Source organism: Oxyura jamaicensis, chromosome 1 (assembly GCF_011077185.1).
Source record: "Oxyura jamaicensis isolate SHBP4307 breed ruddy duck chromosome 1, BPBGC_Ojam_1.0, whole genome shotgun sequence".
Classification (NCBI taxonomy): Eukaryota; Metazoa; Chordata; class Aves; order Anseriformes; family Anatidae; genus Oxyura; species Oxyura jamaicensis.
Window position 1 is genome coordinate 141,904,203 of NC_048893.1, and position 23,354 is coordinate 141,927,556.

The window sequence follows — 23,354 nt, forward strand, 5'->3', positions numbered from 1 at the left end:
CCCTTGTTATCAATGCTGTCCCCTCTGCACGTGAGAAATTCCAGCTGGTGTTCGGTCGCTTACCTCCTCACTTTCACAGGATCTCGGTGAAAAATAAGATAGAATTATTGCTTTCATCCATTTGGCTGCTGTCTTTATTGGGACCAAAAGACAGCCACAGGCAGGCAACAAACTGACATCATTACCCAAAGGAGCTTAACTCTGACCAAAAGTGTGCTGTGTAAGAGAACTGGGCTGCGAGTGGATTAGTCAAAACTGACGGGCAGCAGAAGGCACTTTCTGGTCTTTGGGGCTGGTAAAATCCAGTGAAAGGTGAGAGTGGTCGTTGCAGGAGCACATCTGTTCCTGTGCAGATGTTGGAGGAAGGAAGGAGCATCTTAGAAAGTCAGTTTGTACGCTTGACAGTAACTTGAGTGTTCACAGCACAGGTCTGCTTTGTTTCTTCTGCGATGTGTGCATAAAACAAAAGCTTCACTTCTTTGTTGGTATGCTGTTTTCAGCTCTGCTGTCGAGTTTTATCCTGAGTTACTTTCCTCAGCATTTAATCGTAATTGTTACATGCAGATGTTTTTCAAAACCACACTCCTAATATTTTAGGCATGATAATTTTTGTTTTTAAACGGTGTTTTCCTGCATAACTTGGTCTGTCTATGGTGCAGAGTGAAGCAACGTTAAGGGGAAGGGGAAAAGGTAAATACAACTTTATCTTGAGGCAAAAACCTCAAGAATTATCATATCCTGTGTTAAACGACTTGCTTAAAAACTGATGCTTCGTGTTTCAACTGAACAGAGGCAAAATTTTGACATAAAGATATTTCTTTATCACACACTCCAAAACTTAGACTGTTGCATGCTGTGGGAGTGCTTCTGGGTGCAGGTGCTGAGGGCTCGGAGGTTTTGAGCACTGCTGCTTTTGAGATCAAGCCTCTGGTTTACAGTCGGGCTCGGATGTGTGATTGAAGACACATGCACAATCCAGCTTCATCTGTGAAAGCTTCTTAAATATTACAGTGGGAGGATATTCTGCTGCGTGGGATGTTGTTGTGGGCTTCTTATTTCCTGAAGATAATGTGGAAGCACTCGGGGCAATGCGAGCCTCTGGCCATCTATTGTCATGTGAATGATGACACTGAGGAATAATGAGCGTATTGGGCGCTGCAGGGCTGCTTTCCCCTTGTGCCAATGTCAAAGGCCTGTCCCCACTTCTCTGAATTTAGTGTGTATTGTTGCTGGATGTGGTTGCTGGCTGTGCTTTCAGAATTGATAATTGTTCCAGGGAAAAAAAAAATACCAACCCAATTTATTTGTTAAAATATGATAATCCAGTGATTTTACCCAGTAAGTACTCTTCTGGGGGCATTTGCAGGATCATCAAAACGTCTCTTCGTGCTGACTGAAATGGGGCTCCTTCCTCAGCTGCATTCCTGCGCTTGCCGTGCCCATCTATGGGATTTATTGAGCATCAGAGTTCAAGATGTTGTGTAAAAAAAAAAAATAAAAAAAAATGAAGTGGGGATTATCAAACAGAAATTAGTAAATTATTTCCAGTCTGTCTACAATAGGGTTGCAGTTAAAGTTACTTTACAGCTGGAACAGTAGAATCTGTTACCCACACTATAAATCCTCATGGGAACGCTAAATAAAAACTGTACCCTGAAGGCCAGGTGCTTATTGCAAATGTGAAGGGTAGGAACATTTTTTTTGAGAGAAAGTGCCAGATTTTAGGTGGGTGGAATGCCCATTAGAGATGCACAGATCTCTCCGTTGACATTGGGAAGGCAGTTTTGGCTCCTAAAGGATAGGCAGCTAAAAAGAGGTGGAAACAAGGCATGTAGAAGGTTGCTGGCTGAGTTGCCGTAAACTCATTTTGCTCTGCTGTTTTTAAGGCCTTTAATTCAGACACCATTTATCATGAGTTACAGACCTATATAACTGGATAAAACCAGGTTAGGTAATGATATTTTGTGCAACAACCAAGAATTCCCCACTCTCATTCAAGTTCCACTGAATTTGGAGAAGAGAAGCTGGAGCTTTAATTAAGTGTCATTCATTTAGTTGTAAACGTCTGAATCCTCTGTCAGTTTCTTCTCCCTGGAAAAAGAAGGATCTCAAATGTTTGTCTGTCTTTAGGGGTCAGAAGGGGTAATGCTGATGGAGGATTATGTACCGATGAGCAGCATTAGTTCCCTTATTAATATCTTTCATTCCATTCCCAGGAGGAAGCTGCTTTGGCTGTTATTAGCCTGATGCTTCTTCCTGTAATCTTGCATCCTAGTTATTCACACTGAATCATCTGCTTAAAAAAAAAAATAAGACTAGGATGCAGGAGATAACAGCTATTTTAGATCTGAAGATTTCCCCAGTTATTCTGGGACAAATCATCTGCTGTTCTCTCCCATTTCCACCCCTTCTAAATGAGTTTAGACAGTAGCCACATATTTCATACTTCTGTGTCTGCTATGGTTTCAGTGGTTAGGTGCTAAGCTGAAATCCCAGTGTAAGGTTAACAGAGCCGTTTATGCTAGAGCATAATCAAGCAAACAGTAGTATTGTGTCAGAGGCCATCAGGGGAAGAAAAAACTTAGTGCTTGTCTGAATGATAAAGGACAAAGATCAAGGAGGAGTGTTTCAGTGTTGTATCTTCAGTCAGAAAGTGGGAAGGATTCAAAATCCTAATGATGCAATAGAGGACTGAGAAAAGCATGGGTCTGGAGATCATTGTTGGCAGTCTGAGTGGCAAGTATTTAGGCAAGAATCAAAAATAAACGGTGTAGCTGAGAAGAAAATGCTTATTCTATGCGGTGCTCTAGGGGAGAAAGCACAATAATCTCTAGTCAAGAGTTGCCCTGTGACTTACCAGCTTTCTGTTGTTCATTCCAAAAGAAAAATGTAACTGAAAATGTTTTCAAAGCAAACCAACAAAACTTCTTGTTTTGCAGTGAAAAGATATATCAGGAAAGGCATCCCCAATGAACACCGTGCGTTGATCTGGATGATTGTGAGTGGGGCCCAAGCCAACATGGAACAAAACCCTGGATACTACCACAGGCTGCTCGAAGGAGAGAAAAATGACAAGCTGGTCGAAGCAATCAAAACAGGTTATTGTCCTGATAATAAAATCTGTGTTTATCTGCTGTCCTATGTCCTTAAATTATTAGAAGTCAAGTTATGTCATGGAAAACTTGGGTTTCTGTAGTAGTGGTTTAAGTGTTGAATTGGCATGTAACTTAGATTAGCCATAAGCTCTTTAACAGCACGGATCTTTCCAGGTTCTTCATGTGGTCAAAAACATTAAGGAAGATTAGAAATTTTTGGAAAGGAACAGAGAACAAACTAGAAGGTGTTATTATGTCACCTCCTAGATGAATGATGAGTTCTAACTTTGTAGTGTGAGACCTGCCTTTGCATCTGTTTCTCCTTGTTTCAGTCCCAAAAGGACCTGGAAGAGCAGCAGGAATGGTTGAAGATGTGGAGCAGTGTCTGTGTAAGGCAGACGAATTATGCTTGCATCTTAGCTCGAGGAAAAAGATTGATAAGGAAAAAGTTGTTGATAGACCTACATGAATTTTAAAAGGGGTAGAGAGGGTGAATGGGGAACAGTTGTTAATTGAAACAATTTGTTATGTCTAGCAAGAACTAAGGACACTGAATGAACTTTGCCATGCTGTGGGTTTAGTAGAGCACATCACTGAATTGTGGTGCGTGTTGCTGGAGGGTGGTGCTGTTGAGGTCAAAAGCATGGACTGGTTCAAAAAGGAATTTGACAAACTGAGGGGTGGGGAAATCTACTCAGGACTGTTACAGCAGTATGGATGTACCCCCTCATGCATGAAATTAATAAACGTAAATCCTTGAAAGACGGGAAGAGTAGGATGGTAAATAGAACTCCCCTACTAGTCCCGTTGCTTATGCCCTTTGTACATTGACTAGTGGCCAAAAATGAGTGACAAGGTGTTAGACCACCCTGACCTTGCGCTGGCCCTCTGGGTGTTTGAAAGAGGCAGGGATGGGAGGGACGGGACAAGCAAGTAGAAGTTTGATGTAACTGGTATTTGTCCACAAATTCTTCAATCTGCTGCAGCAGAGTTTTTGTGGAGAAGCTGTTACTGTTTGGATTGCCCAATTGCTGAGTTGAGAGGTTGGACTGTGCTTTGGAGAAGCACGATACTGAGGTTGTTATGTTAGAATGGCAGGTGTGGTTACTGTTGTCTTTTTTCATCTTAAAAAAGCCAGGTAGTTAAAGCTGGGATTTTACTCATTTTAGTTGGAATTGAATAACCATTAGCACTCCTTTTGTTTTGGTTCCAAGTTCCCCCTCCACAGCAGCACCATGGGCTTTTGGGACTACACGCCTTAGTAAGGTATTTTGGAACATAAACTCATGTTCCTGGAAGTGAAGACTAACCAGAAATATCCAGGTTCATATCCTGCCTAGAGGTAGACACAGCAGAGCTCCAACTTTATCTATACAGGGGGAACTAAGCTGAGTTTTTGTAGCCAGCCTTGCTAAGGGCCTGGAGAAAGAGTGAAGTATATAATTGCTACAAGCGGGAGATGCAGTTTTTTTTTCTTCTGAAACTAGACCATAGCACAAGTGGTCATAGTGTGACAGCAGGAAGCTTTTCACACTGGTTATACAATGAATTAAAATATTTCTGCGGGGGAGGAAGAATAATGTCAGAAGCTAAAGATCTACTTTTGAAATACTGAGGAACTAAACTTTTGGAGGAGCAACTCCACGGATAGATAAACTGCAGAAGAGGAAACTAACAAGGAGCAAGTGAGGGAAAGGGATGAAAGAAAAATGGGTTGGAGGGGAAAAAATACAAAATGGACCTCAGACTTCAGAGTGATAGATTTCACTTCAAAAAGGAAGCAATGATGCGAACATCTGAGGGTTAGGAGAAAAGTATTTAAGGTGAATGGAAATTTTATGCTAATGAACTTAGTGCCCCTCTTGACTGTACAAATTTTATCACAAGCTTTAGCTGAGGATTGTTTCAGTGTAAATTGTTGTCTGAGTTCATTGCTGCCTGTGTTGTTTTCCCATCGCAGCAGTTGTTTTTAACAGTAAGCTAAATTAAGATGTGGAATCTTGCTGCCACTCACTTTTTGGGTCTGCAGATTCCAGCACTTTCAGACAATTGTGCTGTATTTAGTCATATAGCCTGGCAGTAGCGTAATAGCCCAATACAGTGCTGCACTTTAAAAACAAGAGAATAGCAACCACCATGCTTTTTTTTTTTTCCAATGGGAGGGACAGGAGGGCAAGGGCAACTAAAGACTTTAAAATGCCTTGTAAAATGTTTAAGAGCCAGTTACCTGTTTCTTTTACATGCCCAGAAGCTCCAAACAATCTTCATTTCCATTTGGAACTTGTTTTCAATATGGAAATGTCTTCAATGGGATGTAACTAAATTAAAAAATGCAGGTGGACTGTACAGAGAAATGGTCTAATTTTAAAGAAAAACCTGATTAGTAATAACAATAAACCTGAGAGATCTTTTGACCATTTTTCCTCTTCATCTTGTTGATTCTTAACTGATGGGCTTTATTGCTGATTTTGTTTTGTGACGCTTGCTGTTGGAAGATCTTTGGCTTTTATTTTTGAAGAGAATTGTGGGAGAGAAATGACCTTACTTTAAATATAAAAATAAGAGCTTACAGAATGCATGTCTCTAAATGGTGATGGCAATTTTCATAGTTCATGTACAGATTTAGAAGGGAATGCATTTTTACTGAGCTCTGTTGTACATGCCCTGTTGTAGTGAAGTTCAGCCGGACAAGTGGTGTTGTCCCAGTAGATGTGGCTCTTCTCCTGAGGCAAGCCTGCCTGCAGGCTAAAAAAAGGCCTGGGTGTAACTTAACGTAGCTTCTTTGCAATACGTCCCCCTTCAACCAGGCCATTTTCAGGTAAGTATGTAGTGTGTGCAAGTCTTCCCGTGCCTATATGAGCTAATATCCATGTTTCCACTCCTGCATTTCATGAGGGGGAGCCGTATTGGTGACAAACTTGGGGTCTGATACCTGAGAGTCCCCATGGCCTGTATGGCACCTCGTGACCGCTGGCCTGAGGGCCTAGCTGTGTGGGTCAGGTAGCGGTTGTGGGATCGTTCGTAACAGGTTCAGAACAATAATTCAGACAATCGCCATCAACTCTACACTGCAGACAGTGAATGTTTTACTCTCAAAGCATGAATAAGTTTCTCTGAAGGTGTTGACCTATTCATGGAGGTTAGGAACGTTCTCATGAGGTTTTCATGGCATCTAGCCATGGGGAAGAGCAGTGTCAGCTCTTTGGGCTCTGTGTTAGAGAAGTTAAATCAGGTGGTGCCCAACTGCTACCTCGTCTCCTTGTCTGTCTGCCAAAGCAGTTAAAGGAAGAACTGGAGAAGGAAAGTGTGTGGTGATACTTCCTCAGAATATTTTACCTAGTGTCCAGATACCTGTGAACCAGGGGACTTCCTGAGTCATATGTCATATTTGTAGTTAATAGCACTGGATAGGGAAAAAATCACCAAAAAAAATGCTGTTGCTCCTTTTTCACCTCCTTCAGTTTGCTCATGATTTAGCAGATCATTGTGCTGCCTCGCTCATAAGCATATCCCTCCAGACTAAGGAGCTCTAATCCTCCTTGCCTTTCTGTGCATGGTAGCCACTTCATTCCTGTGGTCGTCCTTGCTGCCATTCTCTTTTGTGTTCTCTCCAATTCTGGTTTCACCTTTTGGAGACAAAAGGGACTGGAGTTTATGCAATAACTGAGACACAGGATGCTTCTTAATTCCAATTCCATGCAGTGGTATTATTGTTCTCATCTCCTTTTGTAGAAAATCCTATCCCAGTTTGCTTTCTCCATTGCTGTAAGCTACTGAACTGTTACTTGAAGCTGGGTGATTCAGGCTTGATTTCTCTAGTCTTAGTTGATAGCAAACTTCAGCTTTATTTTTAAAAACAAACCAAAAAGAAATACCTCCAAAACAATTTATAGTTCTCATTGTTACAAAGTAAAGCTTGAAGATGAGTCCTGAATATCCAATTATATCAAATTTAAAATACCCTTTATGTATTTTACTTTTTCAAATCGTAATTGATGACCTCCAGAATAATGAGATTATGTTTGCACAGTGCGCTGGTGTTTTTGAATGCTTGTACTTGGCAAAAACAAACAAACAAACAAAAAAACAAACAAAAAGCAAATTTACTTGCCTGGAATGTATTCAGAACAGAAGCAAGTTACAGACTAGCAGTAGTGAAGAAGCGTGACCAAAATGGAGTATAGCATGTTAGATAATAAATAAATGCTTGTGTAATTTATTGGGCATTGTGTCTGGGTGTGGGAGGCACATTGATATGAAGGTAAGTACAGAAAGGGTGGGGTAGCAAGCTGAAGAAGTCTGGGTTGTAGACATGCCTGGCTTTTGAAGTACCCTAAATGTGAAAAGCATTAGACTGAAGCAAAAACACTAAACATCTCTTTGCTCCAGAAATAGCATCTACAGTTCTAATTCCGGGTGTTAAAATAGATATCTCTTCAGCTGAGGCTAATGTGGATTTCTGCCTATGTTTGTCTTGCTGAGTGAGAGGTGAAAATGCTGCAGGAAGGAAAGAAACAAGCCAATGGTCTTCTCATGCTTGCTGCACAAAGATAAATCAACAGGAGAGGAAAGCTGTTGGTTTTGTGTTTCACAGCAGGATAACACTGCCACCTCCCAGTACTGAAGGATCATCTGAAATAATAAGCTTTTGGGATTTAATTGGAGTGTACTGCAAAGGAGTAGCTCATCTTTTCTCTGACTTTCTTCCTCAACCCATGCTCCTGTGCGTAGTTTGGTTCTAGTCAGCAGATCTGCACACAACAAGATTAACATGGTTTGGGGGTTTATCTAGCAGTAAAAAGCACTAACTTTGATTTTCCCTGCTCAGTTTATTCTGGTGATTATCCTTTCCCTAAAACTGGAGTAGCTTGAGATCATGTTCGTTTGCCCACTAACATCTGTCCAGAGGGAAGTAGGGGAGCGGAGAGCAGGTCAGCTCTGAGGCATGGATGGGGAGAAGGAGGTGTTCAGCCATCCCTGTTGGGACAGCTGTAGTAGAGTGGGGTGAGTGCTCAAGTCAGGTGGACATCTCTCCTTGTCTGCCTCTGCCATTTGCCTCTGGGCATCTCTGGCCCAAATCTGATAAAACAGGAGCCTCAGAGCTGTAGGAGGGGGGAAAACATGTAGGTGGGAGCAGAAAGGTAGGGTAGAGAGGGGACAAAGTGGGACTACCTGCTTTTGCTGCTCTATGCTCATGGTAACCATCTGACACAAGAGGGCTCGTAGAGGGCTTGTAGGACTGAAAGGTTTCTCCCAACCTTAATGGAAAATCATGCTCTGTAAGGAGAAAGCAAGTAGGAACTCATGCTCTAAGCCTTAGGCCTTCCCTAGGTTGTGAAATTTAAAGGTGAGTTCAGTTTGGGCAGCTTCTGCTCCGTGTGTAGGGTACTTTCTCTCTTCCCTCCCTTGCCCTTATTCTGCACAGCTTGGGAGGAAGAGCCACAGCTGAAATGTCAGCATGCATCTTTTTTTTTTTTTTATGTGAAGTCCAGCCTAAGTTTCAATAAACAAATTATTCTGATTATGCAAATACAGTGCTGCTCTTCCTACCAAGGGGAAAGACAGCGCTTGGTTATCCTGTAACTGCCTGGCTGTTACTCAAGTCCTTTTAAAAATTATCTTTTTCCTTGAGCTTTTCTTTTAAGTCACATGAGTGGTGAGGTGAAATATTTTCCAACCCTCCCATTTCTGTAAATGATTTATTGACTTTAAAAGGAAGAAATAATGATTAGTGCGAAGTCTTTTTAATGCTTGTGATTTCCATGAAACTAATCACGATTTTGGGTGACTTTCTTCCTTTAGTTGCTTACAGCCCAAGTTTGTGTCAAAGCCATGGCTTCTTCCAGTATGCAGGAAAAGCTGATAGGATCTGATCACTTTAGGACATAAATATCTGTACAGTAATACTTTACTGATTTTTTTTGTTTATTTACTGTAATTCATTTTCTCTTTGTTTTTTGTTAAAGCTAACCAAAATAACTGTTGTTTTATTAATGTCTCAAGGTTTGAAAATCTTCAAAGTAGTGTTACTTTCAAATCATTTTTTTCCCTGACATGTACTTCTAAAAATCTGCTGTGCAAGTAGACCAGTAACCTTGGCTTCCCTCTTTAGAGAGTGAAGCAAGCTAAAAATTAACTCTGCCTCTTTCTTTCCAACAACCAAAGGGAGTTTTGGGTGACTAGCTCAAACCTGCATGCCTAGTTTTTAGGCCTTTGTAAAGAGAAATGAGTCCTGTTATTCACATTTGGTCCAGAAGAAATGAAAGTTTTTGAAGTGTCGGTAACTGCACAGTCCTTCCTTGGTTTAGCACTGAGCTAAGCATGTACCATGTGCACTGTTGACAAATCAATCTTCTTGGTGATCTCACACAAAGGAAGGAATGGGTTGTCCAATGGTCACATCACAAGGAAAAAAAAATTACAGTGATTTCAGGTAGACGTGCTCAGTTGCAGGACCAAGACTGTTTTTTTCAGTTGTTTGGGACTGTTTGGTTGAAGCTCCCTGAATGATAAGTCAACTGAAAGATCATTGGATTTGTTATGAGAATGTTTTCCTAGAGGTACAGCTCATTTTGTGCCACTTTGCTAGATAAATTTGGTATGAGTTCTCTTTGTTGGTCTAAACCAGTGGTTTGCTTTAATTTAAGCTTTTGCAGTCAGGCCTTGAGTCCATTCTGCAGGAGAATTTCTTTAGCACTGCTTTAAATAGTTTTCTGTACCCTAATAGGATTAGTCTTTCTAGGAATGGATTATCCTCAAGTGTAGATGCTCTTTTAGCCAAAACAGGTAAAGCTGGTTCCTGTTAAAATTCATCCACCAAAACTACAGTTTAATGAGGTTTTGGTTGTGCTTCAGGGAAGCTGTAAAAGGCAAAGGAGGGAACAGCTCTTAATTTTGATCTCTTTTTCCCTTTTGTCTAGACATGAATAGAACATTTCCAGATAACATAAAATTCCGCAAAACGGCTGATCCCTGCCTGCAGCATACGCTCTACAATGTATTGGTAGCATATGGGCACCACAATAAAGCAGTAGGATATTGTCAGGTATGTAGTCACTGTGTTGTGTGTTTTTTCTCCCTGTTTGTTTCTAAACAATGCTGCATTTCACCAATGGTAATTGGTTTTGTCCATTTGAATGTGTCCTTTTAGAAGCAGATCCACAAACAATTTCTGTTTTTAAAATGGCCCTGGGAGAGAGAAAAATTAATCACTTCAAGCCAGTTCAGGTATCCTTGTGAGTTTCCCCAGGGTCTTTTTGTAGCTACTTTTGACTGTATTTGGTTTGATTCATATCGTGCAAAACAAGCATTTCATTACACATAGTTGTATCAAGATTAACTGCTTTGGAGAAGAAGATAAAGAGAGCTTGTCTTTCCCTCTTCCTCCCTCCTGCTGTCTTTCCTGGAATAGTCCTTGGTGTATAGGAGTCATCATGAGATCTCAGTTGTCTTTGTTTACACTGGAACGTTTTTCAAAATACAGGAAAAACAGTGCTCATGTGATATATCATCTAGGATTTTGGATAATTGGGTTGAGGGAAATGGTAGCATTTATTTGGTGCTGTCTCCAAGTATAGACAGGCAAGTAGGAAGAAAATTTGTTTTAATTTCACCTACAAAGTCTCCCCTTTCTTCACCAAAAATGCAAGTGCTAACCTATATACCTCATGCTGGTTGAGGAAGTTGGTACAGTACATACAATTGTTCCAAAGTTTTGAAGATTATGAATTGTATTTATTGAAGCCTGGAGAGTAGGAGACTAACGAGGAGACTTAGAGAGGCTTAAAGCTAGACCAAAGTCAATAAAACAAGTTGTTTTTGTGTAAACTAACCAGTTGTAGTACAGAGATTATTTGGAACAGGGGAGTAAAAGATGCATGATTTTTCAGTTCTGTTGTTCTCAATATTATGTATTTATTAAGATATGATGTGTAAAGTTTTGAGAATAATAAAAGGAACAGAACTGTGAAAAGTCTGTTTTGCAAGGGTCAGGCCCCTATATCAGGGTAGTTATACCCACAGAAACGTACCACTTCTAAACAAAAGAGATGTTGAATTATTATTGACAAGTTTTCGTATATAGTTTAATCAGTGTGCTAATCTTTGCACTTGGCATTATGAACATTGAAGATGAAAGGTAACTTTGGGAGAAAAAAAAAAAGTGATTCATTTAGTTTTTCTCCTTTCTCCTCACCTCTGGTGTCCTCACAGGATGAATGCTACCTTCTCTGGCTAAATAATTAAAACATAAACCAAAGGCCAGCAGCATTTGCTTTCCAAGGCACGTTGTAAATCAGGGAATGTTTCAGGAAAGGATGTTTTCTACCAGTGAAGCAGCAGACTTCATCCAGATAGATATTGTGATGCCTGCTGCACAACAGGAGAGACCCTGTAAACACTGGAAAATTCAGAGTAAAGAAAGAGAACTTCAGTATTTTGCAGAGTTCTTTTTAGCTTCTGAAGGCTCTTCGGGGGGCATTTTCATAATTCTACCACATTTGTAGTATTTGCTGCAATTTAGCTCCCCATCTGGGAGCGTATTGGGCTTTGCATGGTCATGCTGTGACAAGGGCATGGCATTGCCTAAAATCAGGAGTCCTGTGAATTTATGCTTAAGAGTAGTTTCCTGCGTGTGCCACGTAAAATGCCAAGCAGTTTCTTATCACCATAGATAGATGCAGTTACTGAGCTGTCAGCCTCAAAACAAATGGTTGCCTCCCTAGCTGGGCCGAGCACCGTGTAAGGCCACGCAAGGTCTGTCCAAGCCTTCTGAGTAACAAGTGCTGCAGTGACTCAAAGCCTGAACATGAAGCCCTGGGGAAGATGCCATGTCCTAATATTTCCGTGCTGTGGGAGTGTTGCAAGGCCTTGTACGGTGGGACAGGCGAGTCAAATCTGTCAAATGTAAGAAATGAGATTTCAGCTGAGATAGGAACTTCTGGCTTCCAGAGGCTGTGAAGGGCCTCCTTGGTGGCCGTCATCTCTTCAGAGCCATGCCTGGCAGCACTCAGGAGACTGAGAGATGGCGCTGGATGGACAATGCTGGAGAAGTTGAGCTTGGAAGGAGAGAACAGGGAGAAGGCCAAATAAAGGGATGAAACTGAAGAAGGCAATGTAACCAACACCAGTGTTCATAGCCTGTAAATATTTAAAGATAATTTCCTGTTAGCTTAGGAAAACTTTCAGAGACACCTTTTGTAAATTGTCGTGCTGGTGTGCTTGCTGTGATATTGCAGTTGTCATCTTGTTTACAATAGAAAAAATACACTTAAATGTTTTTTTTTTTTTTTTTTTCAAGATGAGGAATCTAAAGAAAGTGAACTACCATGCGTGTATATTAGTAATACTGCCATAACTTAGTGATATTGTGGTGGATACAAAAAAAGTGCCTGAGGCTGAGGCAATATGTGTACAGGGAATACCATTTCACAACCTGTGTGTTCTCTATGCAGTCAGAATGGGCCAGTTATGGGTTGACTAAGCTTTCATAATGTTTTGGTAGCTCCCCCTTGCTCCTTCCAGCTGTTTCCCTTCCTTTTTACGCTGAAAGGCAGGAGCTGCAGTGGTCAGAGTCATTACCATGGGCAGTACTGGAGGTACTAATGGAAACAAATGATTTGTATAAAGTCATTTGATGAGCTAAGCATCAATGGCTCATAAAAGCTGCAACTTTTTACGCAGGAGTGTTTGGATCAGGCTTTCTCCTTTTGCAGCTGCGTGGTCCACCTGCAGGTGTGTTATGTTTGTGTTGCACATCCAAATCAGCTATGCTTTGGTTCTGGTCAGAACAGTCAACAGTTACACTGGGACAGGGCTTTGGGATTTTTTAAAAAGGGAAAATAGAAAGTAAATTAGAGACTACTAAGCTTTTTATTTTAATTTTCTCTCCTTGAGCTTTGCTAATAATTCTCACTAGCTGTCATCTTGCAGGTTTAACAGCTTACTCAAACAGCGGCCTTTATTACTAGACTTTACTTGATATGCTCACTTTGTATACTGCGGTAATTTAGCCTTTAGTAAAAATAAACGAACTAGAAACTCTTACGGTAAGTGTACACATCTTAAAATTCTTCTTTCTTTTTCAGGGCATGAATTTCATAGCTGGATACCTGATTCTTATTACAAAGAATGAAGAGGAGTCCTTTTGGTTGCTAGATGCTCTTATTGGAAGAATATTGCCTGGTATGGTAAAAACTTAAACACTTGGTTTTGTATGCTGGAGCTTGGCTTTTATTTTATCTTTGTGTTTTTGTTTGTTTTTAGAGTGTTCAGGTGTTAAAGTGGGTTTGCATGGACTGAAGACTTTTTAGGGTCCTGGAAACACAGGACAAAGACACCACACACAGGCAAAACTTGTCTGTTCTGTCCTCACAATTTAGTCTTGGTGGAGTGGTTTATGTGTATGTTAATTTGCAGTCTCATTTCTCACTCCCTACTTGTACCTGTTAGGTAGGTGTCTTCCTATGCCACTGTGAAGCCGGGGAACAGAACTCAGAAGGTGTCTGGGATTTGGTGTTTCTGTTTGCCGGGATGTGATATGAGGTACAGGTGAAGCAGTATCACAGAGCAAAGGTGGGAGATGCACCCAGACTGAGCACTGAGCCTGCAGCAGCACTTCCCAGTGGCTTGGCAGGAGGCAGCATGAGCTTTCTCCAGAGACAGTTGATTGTGATCTAGCCAGGTTGGTTGGTAGTCTTGAGGGAAATTCAGTGCACCCTACAGTGCACACATTATTTACATCTGGTCGGCTCAAGTAGCTCCCTAACTTTCCTTGCCTGGATGCCTGGGTTTGCAGCAGGACCTTACACACAGAATCTTGCCTCATGTTAAACTGAATCTCACCACGTGTGGAGTAGTTTAAAACCAGAAGCAAACATCAGGCACAGCTATGATTTATAACCCTGTGAAATATATTTGGGAACGTTCTTTCTTGGGATTTAATTCTAGAGGAACAATGGCTTCATCATGAATTCCCACGAGCACTGTGCATGGGACGGACTTACAGCTACATGCTCAATGTGTTTCATATTCGGAATAGAAGAGACTTTTTCTGTGAGGAGGCTGTGAAATTCGCTGTTGGCCCAGTTTTGCTTTTGAACAGATGTTTATCCCAAATGGCTGGAGGCTGAATCCAATATTACAGCATCAGCTAGGTGCTGGTCGGAGGCATCAGTGTTGATACTTGTACTTCTATTTCTTTCTGGTCTGGTTTAAGATTTTTAGAAAACAGTTTTTTTTCCCTTTTGAAGAGAAGGGAAAGATAAAGAGCTGAGGGAGTTTTTTAATGCTTTTGACCAGCTGTAAGAATTACCTTTTACATTGAATTCACCATGTAGGAGCTGAGATTTTCCCTTGCGTGTTAAGCAGAATGGTTGGACAGAGTTTGCAAATAGCAAGAGTAGGAACTGGCAGGGAGCACTGTGACGTGTTGAGTCAATCTGCAAATATTTGAGATTTTGCAGCCTTGAAGCTTACTTTCAAGCTATGGCAATAGCCTGAAGAAACCAACTGTCTGTTGGTTTGTTCAGCCGTGAGAACTATAAGCTGTGCAAACAGGTAGGAGACAGCAGTCTGCCGTCTGCCATGTGACCTGTCACTGGCTAAAATCGGAGGATGTCTTCCCATTGACATCGCTTCTGGGGGGATAAGGCCCTCGGTAAAAGGCACATTTCATTGCAAACCGCTGTATGGCAACTTGTGCTGATAATCTTTTTGAGAGTCCTACATGTTTTTATTTGGGACAAAGGAGTAGATTTAGAATTTTTTATTCATTTTGTGGGTCCCTTCCAGCTCAGGATAAATTCATAAATTTATCATTGCTTTTGGCAAGGATTTTACTTCAATGAGTTTGTCATGAAGCCCTTAATATCCTTCTACACATTGCTGATAGCTAAATGACAAAAGTTGCTCTTATTTTGCCCTCTTATTTGTTGCATTTATGTTACACTGGTAGCATTGGTGTTGAGAAGAAACTGATAATGTGAAAGGCAATTACTGTGTATAAAGAAGATGTGCATTTACTTATATCCGTAGGTATATGTTTTACTACCCTGTTTATAGATACATATTTACTACCCTGTAATGAGAGTCTTACTACAGACTTTGGCCTGGGTTCAGCACGTCCAGTCCAGAGGCATCCAGCTGAGGTACTGACATTAGAAACATGCATGCTTGCAGTTCTGCTTCTGTCAGTGGTGAAAGGGACATCTGATCAGAATTGCTAACCTGCCTGTGCCCCTTTCTCCTGCACAGTCAGTTTTAAGGGAGTTTGAAGTACCTCTTCCAGCTCGGGTGCCTCAACAAGAGCCTGAGTTAGTAGGGTGAATCTTCTATCTAGTGAAAGTGTTTGCATTGAGGAATGCAAGGCTTCGTTGTCGAAAAGCAACAGCAAGTTTTCTCTTTATTCTGCCAAAAAAAATGCATGACAGTTCTTTGCCATAACGGTGATGATTTTTCTACAGATATATTTCTTTTTATCCCCACTGCCCTCTCAGGTCACGCTTGAATTGTACATTTATGAAATTCAAAGCATGATGGATAAAATAATCATCATAATTTCAGAGACATTACGTACATGTTAGAGAGAGGCAGACAGACTGTATCCATAAAGAAACCCTCCGATAAGTACTACCCTTGTGTTAATAGTGCAGGGTACAGCACATTTCAGTTTAAAGCCCTTCAATTACTTCTTGGGAAAGCAGAGAAGTACTGTGTACTCTCCAGATCTTCAGAGGGAAAAGTAGCAGTCAGTTTTGTTGGATGCTAACAGTTTGTTAAGCCAATCTTTTTCCTTCAGTTTTATTATGGTGTCTCTCTTCTTGATCTGTTTGCATTCTAATCTACACGTTTTCCCCTTTTGCTGCAACAGATATGCCTCCAGGTCATGTCCTTGTTTTCCAAGTATCCCCACGTCACTGCAGTTAAATCGGGAGCGATTTAGGACAGTTTGGAAATCCCTCCTCTGCCCTCTGCGGTGCTGCTGTGAAAGCTTCCTTTCCCCTGCTTGCACGTGTGTAATTACACTCAACACCTGGATGCTGGCAGGGTTTTTGGTCAGCAGGTGAACCAAACCAGCCACAGATCGTGCCATCTATTGAAAAATGTAGCATGACAGATAAAGGATTAGAGGCAGCTTTTGGGGGAAGTGGCAGAGGAGGATTACCCCAGTCCACAGCTCTCCTCCCCAGTCGTACTGGTCTTTATACCAAGGAGAGGGATGTGCCACAGGGTACGATGGAGGTACGACTCCTCCACCTACTGCCAAAAGGGGACAGCTGGAGATGGGACCACGTAAGGAGAAGTTTTCTGTCTGAATCATCCCACTACACCCAGATGGAGCTGGCGCAGCTGTAAGAGGAAGCCAGCAGAAATTAAACTTGTTTGCTGATGTGTAGGGCTGTGTGTACACTCAGCATCTGGCTGAGCTCAGCGCTGGTCAGTACAGCTGAGCGGAGCCAGAAGGGTATGTGCTTTTGCTGAAGGCCAGCCTCATGCTTGTTGTGGCTGTCAGCTGCTCAGCTGGGGGGTTGGAGGGATTAGGGGCATATCTTATTTAAACACACCATGGGAGAATGCAGCTGGTTGTTTAACTGAAGTTTTGGGTGCTACCGAGATCCTTTTATTCCCGGGTTCAGTCAAAACAGACTGAGCTGGAGCAGACAGTGTTGCCCAGAAGAACCAGTAAGGATTCAGTTCAAGCCCAGAGAGAATGTGTCTTTGCAATTTCTGTGCAGTATAGCTCAACTGTTTCTGTTCTGCTCATAGCTTTACTTCTTGCTGAGAAAATTTTTTGTTCTGTTGAGGAAATACTGAGGGGGGTTGCTTTAGAAAGTGGCAGGTAGGAGGTAACTTAAGACTGTGGTACTTTGGTATGTAATTGAAGGAGCGTATTTGCCTTTTTTATTTTACATTTATGATTAAATGGTGAGTTTAAGAGAGGAAGAGCTTGACAGTTTGAACTCACTTTAGCATGGCAGGCATTATATATATCAGTATATATATATCCCAGAACATTTTTTTTTTCATATGTTTCACTTGGTTTGTATTACTAAGCTGCTTCAGTTAAACTCTTCTCTTGTATTTTGGTCTCTGTTCCCTTCTTAGCCTAAAAATGTGATGTGCTTGTTTCAGTGAGATCTTTTTTTTTTTTTTGACATGCTCACAATGACACTTTTTTCCTCCCCTCTAGTGGGAATATTGCTAGTGCCTTGTGCAGTGGCATTATTTATCTCTTTGCAGCTGGAAGTGTTTTATTTGAGAGAGGAAAACTGTAGGATCTCCTTTGCCTTTTCTTTTGGGTCATTTTGATCTGTGATCTTGGTAATGATGTATGTACTACTGTCTTCTTTCATTGCTGACAAATGTTTTCCCACAGCTTATAGGAATTTATAGCATCTTTTTGGTGAACTGTTTGCACTCTCTTGTCTCTGTATTTTGTTAAATATCATCGTGTCTCTCTGACTCCATCCTCAAGTAATCCAGTCCTTCACTACATTACTCCATTGTGCCATGTGTGTTGATGTGGGACAACACCTTCCAGATTAGTATTGTTAACAAATACCACCTTGCTCTTCTTCTCCAGTGTTGTTAACAGAAATCGTAAATTAGATTTAGCCTACAAGTCTTCCCCAAGGAGAGTCCAGCAACGTTCCTTCAGCCTGGAATTGTTTTAGGTGACTTTTTGGGGAGTTTTTTTCTTTTCTTTAAACTTGCATACTGCCTGGTTGTTTATCAGTTACTAAAAATAATGAGTAATTCTGAATAATGAACTAGTCACAGAGCTGGTAGACTGCAGTGAACTAGTGGGCATTATCCGCCAGAACAAAAGGTGCAGTGCAAGATACTACTTCGGTGTGTAGCTTAGCAACTGCTGGTTAAGGCAAATGTCTGCGTGTTCAGATAAGTAATATCTAACACGTTTCTGTTTTGAGCTGGCTATGGTTCTCAGTTGTGTCAGCCATAGACTTGCAGGTATTTTTGCGGAAGAGAATAGGCACAGTAAGAGACAGGAATACTTGAACTGAATAATAACTTAATTGCTCATCCAACTCTTGTGCATCCTTGTCTTTCCCTTGATCAATGTTATGACATTCTTTCAAGTCCCATCTTACAGGCTTCAGGTTTTGAGGGAAGAGTCACTTGAGAAATACAGAATGCTCTACTGCCTATAAAGTGTTCCTATTCAGACTACTTGCTTTTAGTTGCAAGTAAGCATGTATTTGTTTCCTTCCTCTGGTTGAAGGAACTGAGCCGTTGAGGGCACTGGGGTTTTTTAGTCTGGGGAAGAGGAGGCTCAGGGGAGCCCTTATTGCTCCCTACAGCTACCTGAAAGGAAGGTGTGGGGAGCTGGAGGTTGGCCTCTGCTCACAGGTAACCAGTGATAGGACTAGAGGGAATGGCCTCAAGTTGCACCAGGGGAGGCTCAGGTTGGAGATGAGGAGACATTTCTTCTCAGAAAGAGCAGTCAGGCACTGGGACGGGTTGCCCAGGGAGGTGGTGGAGTCACCGTCCCTGGGGGTGTTCAAGGAAAGGTTGGACGTGGTGCTTGGGGACATGGTTTGGTGGGTGACGGTGGTGGTAGGAGGGTGGTTGGACCAGATGGTCTTGGAGGTCTCTTCCAGCCTTAATGATTCTGTGGTCACATCCACCACGAGGAGAGAGGAGCGCTTTGCTGATAGGCTGGATAAATAGGAGCCCTGAAGTACGAGACTCTGCCATGTTCTATTGTTAGTCAGCAGCCACGATGAAAGGATTCATCTTTGAACATTAGAGGTCAGTTGTATTTATCCAGGAATTAAGCATGCAGTGTCCTGATAAGCTGAAGGTGGAACGTAGGGGTCATCGTGTGTGTATATTTAGAAGCCTTGATAAGCCTGAAATGCTTATTACTTACAAATCTGAACTGCTGTGCCACTTAGGAGACTTGAGCAAGCAGGAAACGAGTAACTGAGGTTTTTCTGCTTTTACATAAGTACGCTTATACTTTTGGAATAATTGTATTTCCTATATGTATCTTATTCCTTGTAATTCATAAGCCTCATCGATAAAAATCAAGCTCAATATTTAGTATATGGGCTTTAGGTAGCTGGGTAGAAGTACGACAGTTTTGTCCACACCACAGGTTTCTTGTGTATGACAAAATATACATGTCCTCAGCCTTACTTTTGTGTGGGGGTGTGCTAAATTTTGGCTACACACCAGAAGAACCCTTAGTGTTTTAAAATGCTCAGGAGTATTGTCTTATTCCTTGGCATGGCTGTATTTACACTGTGGAAGCAGGACCTAAATGATTTATTCCATCCAAACAGTCAAGCCCATCTCTTTCCTGCTGGCAGGCAAGCCCTGTATTAATAGAATTTAATTATGTTAAACCTTGAGTTATCTTTAATAGTCCTTCTGTGGTCCTTCTCTGGAGTGGACTGCAGCCTTCAGCTATCTGTGCCAGCAGTGATGTTTGCCCAGTCAATCAAAGTTTCAAATCCCTTTCAAAAGCCACCAGCAAAATAAAGTTTTCAAATTAAATCTTAATTCAGTTAGGTCCCATTAAAGGCAGAACCGCCTGGCTGCTGATAAAGAAGGAAGGTAGGTAGCAGTGGAAATAAAGAAGCAAGGTTTTGGGGGAAGGAGATCCTTTTAGATCCTTTTTTTTCCTGGATGTGTAAAAGCCAAGTCTTAGCGCACAGCACTTACTTCAATTTGGTGCCCTATGTTTTATTGAAGTAGTCGTGTTGGTGGGGTGTTTTGTTTGCTTGTTTTCAGCTAGTGGTTTTACTTGTGAAAGCATTAACATGCACGTGTAATATTGAAACACTATTGTTTTGACAGAGCTGTCTACACATTGATTAAAGGGATTGTGCTGTTTTAACTCTGTGATTAAAGCAGCAGAAGTGAAGATGAAGTGAATAGCTTATTTCATTCCTCATAGCATATATTTTTAACCTTCTAATGGTCAGCAGGGGCTCTGCGTGTTCACTTATAACGATGCAGCCTTCCTGGGCGTCTTATTTGGACAGCAAAAAGCATAATATAAATGCTGGAAAATGTAAAATGGGGTTGTAGGTGCTTGTTGTAGATCCTAATACAGAGTTTTGTATTTGGACTTGTAAACTCCTAGAAAATGTATTTGTCTACTCCAGCTGATCCATGTGTTAGATATGTAACTGGGCTTGCTGGACAAGAAGGCAGCTGAGCAAACAGCAGCATTGCCCCCTGCTGCAGGCACATTTGGCTTGTCGTTGTGAAAGGCCCCAAACTTGGTTGGAAGAGAGACCCTACCACCACTGCTAGTAGTGTATTTGAGCTGTGAATTATAGAAGCACAGAAAGGTTTGGGTTGGAAGGGACCTTAAAGCCCACCCAGTTCCACCCCCCTGCCATGGGCAGGAACAGCTCCCACCAGACCAGGTTGCCCAAAGCCCCATCCAGCCTGGCCTTGAACACCTCCAGGGATGGGGCAGCCACAGCTTCTCTGGGCAAATCACTCTTTTAAGAATGCTTGCCATGATTTTTATTTGAAAGCACCTCATCCTAACTGGTAGCTAGTGCTACTTCTTAAGACTTTGTTTTCCTCTGTCGAAAAGCCCATGATGTCTGGGATGTTTCCTCTGTGAAGTAGTCAAGTTTGCTTTTTCATATTCCTTGGAGAAACTCCGTAAACAGAGAAGCTCCTTACAGAGCTCAATTTCTGTAAGTAGTGTTTATAACCCTTTGTTCCACGTCCCTTCCAGTCCATCAGCTTCCTGCCTTAAATGGGACTATGAGAGCTGGTGCCATTCTCTGACTTCAGTTTGGTTAATGTCATAGACAGAGATAACATACTCTCTCCTTCAGCAGTGAATATATCCAAGGATTACTTTAGCTTTTCCTGAACTAAGACCTGCTTATTCGGGATTTATTTGTAACTTAAGATGTTGGAAAAAAAATATTTTAAATTGCTCAGCTACTGCAAGCTTTGATATTATTTCAAAGCCTAGTGTATTGTGTCTGTAGTGTAGGGAGCTACACTGAGAATGACCTTATGGAGGGATACGTGCTTTGGGAGTAAAGGAGAAAGGACAGGGAGAAAATCATGTGCAGAGCACAACAGTAACTTTGTCTACCAAAACGTTCGAGCAGTGACAGTCTGTTTAGTTTCAGAGACGCTTGGGAAATATTGCCTTGGTTGTTTCATGTGTTTTACGTTCAGAAGACTCAAATGCATTACTAAATTTTCAGTTTGTGGCTGGTGGAGAGGTATGCCTCTTCTTTCATTTGTACCTCTTACAGGTTTAAAACCTGTTGCTTCAAGATTAAAATTAAGACTCGTTGGCTTCTTCAGGCTTGAAATAAGAGGATTGTGGATTTCATTCTGTTCAGACTGAAGTGTTGGATCGGTTTCCTTCTCCAAATATCAGGCTAGAGCCACGTGTGCCTGCTCAGCTTTCTGTTTAAGCCTCCTGCTTCTGTCCAAGTCTTTTAAGTGAGGGAGTTCCCATGGCATGACTGTAGCATTGTTGTAGAGCTGGAGAAAACGTGGGTTATTTTTGAGTGAGAGATAATAAAAGTGCTGTATTTTGTGCTGAGGTGTCAAGAATAATCTTGTCAGTGCAGTGAACTGATAAAGTAGTTCCTCTCCCTAATCCCATCCAGGAATCACAGAAGCCAGAGCCCTGAATCCTCGTTCAGCTGCAGTCGTGTAAGACTCGTGATAGGGCTGCAAATTCATAACAGAGTTATTCGTCTCCTCTACAAGCACGGTAAGCAGTTGTGGCAACCTGCAGTGTTTGCTCCTTCCATTGGAGGAAACGGAGATAAAAGTCTGTCCAAAACCTCGACTCCTGGGACCATCACCCCCACCCGGTGAGCTGGAGCCCTCTCCAAAGAGGGCAGCTCCGTAGAGGGAAATTAATTGAGTGTGGTGGCTGGAGGCGGGCCAGGCTGGTAGGAAACAGCTGAGTGGTGAATAACCCATGTCTGTTAGCCTCTGTCAGCTCGCGGGTATTATGGAAAAAAAACAAACACGACTTACAAAAGGAGCAATCCCAGTGTCAGTGAACACAGGGGGCAGAGGGGAGACAGGGAAACCGCCAGGAGCATTTTGCTCTGTCTTGCGTGCGGTCTGTACAAAATTGCTTTGGTAGCTCTAACTGTAAACTGTGCTTGTTTCTAATGATGCACGTGTCATTACTGAATGCGAGACAGTGAGTTAGTATTTAAAACAAATCTAGTCTGCTTCTTTTCCCTTGGTGAGAATGTCTGAAAGTCGCATTTGTGCTTTCTAGCACGCTGCCAACTTCATTTTTCTGTGTCCAAGAGGTTGCTCCGGGAGTCTTTGCTCCTTCATATTTCACCTTTGTCTTCTGTAATGTCAGGAAGAATATTGTTCTTGCCTTTATTTCCATTGTCTTTATATTTAACCAGCATCCCTCTTCTGTTTGCAAATGGTAGCTACTACACCTGCTCAGATTTCCATTGTGCTGCAGGAAATGCAAATGAGAAACCAGAGGCCATTTCTGTCCCACAGCACCCATCTTCCAGCTTTGAGACCAGAAGCAATAGATGAATGCAGCCACACAGGGTTATGTAGAACACTGCCTTCTGGTGCTTGCTGAAAAGGCGAGAATGTTAAATCATTGCTCAAAACATTGTAACTTAAAAGTTTGTGTAATCTCAGTATCACAACCCGTAAGCACCCTTATAATGATTGGGTTCTCTCTTCCGTAAGGTAGTTCTGCCATCCAAAATGAATCGGGTTTACTTGTATATATAAATACATAAAATATATGTATCCATATAATACATATTTAAAGCTAGTGTTCAATTGTGAATGAGCTGGCTGCTCTTGGTTCTGGTGTGAGGTCAGAACCTCATAACAGAAGTGCTGGTTCGCTGTGGTTCAATGAAGTAAACGCTCCAGCTTGAGCCTATTTTGGGGTGTTGCTCATCCTCCCCCCGGAGGACAGGGAACTTGTTTTTAGAACGCCATGGTTAAGAGTTCAGCTTGCCATTTAGCCACATACCTGCAGGATATCACTTCAGCCAAGACATCTGCAGGGGGTTACTGTGGCCTGATGTTGCAAAAAGAATTGGCAGTACTCTTGGTTTTCCTCCTTTTCCTGTTGTGACTTTTCTTATTTCCTCCCAAACATGTGTTGTCCAGCTCTTCATGCAAAGCTTGTGATACAGATTCTTACAAGCTCCACTGCGCCTTTTTTGAACCGTCCCATGGTAGAGATAAAAGAGCAGAGCATTGCCCTTATTTCCTAGGCAAAAGAGGCTGAGA

The 23,354-nt window shown here is 41.8% G+C and overlaps 1 protein-coding gene across 1 annotated transcript in view; it reads left to right on the plus strand.

Annotated features, from left to right (window-relative positions):
* GRTP1 (growth hormone regulated TBC protein 1) overlaps positions 1-23,354 on the plus strand; it is a 35,722-nt gene that overhangs the window by 4,438 nt on the left and 7,930 nt on the right. Inside the window, exons 3-5 of the mRNA XM_035317815.1 lie at positions 2,940-3,098; positions 10,016-10,140; positions 13,181-13,277. Coding sequence (XP_035173706.1) covers positions 2,940-3,098; positions 10,016-10,140; positions 13,181-13,277 — 381 coding nt within the window. The remainder of the gene's footprint in view (positions 1-2,939; positions 3,099-10,015; positions 10,141-13,180; positions 13,278-23,354) is intronic.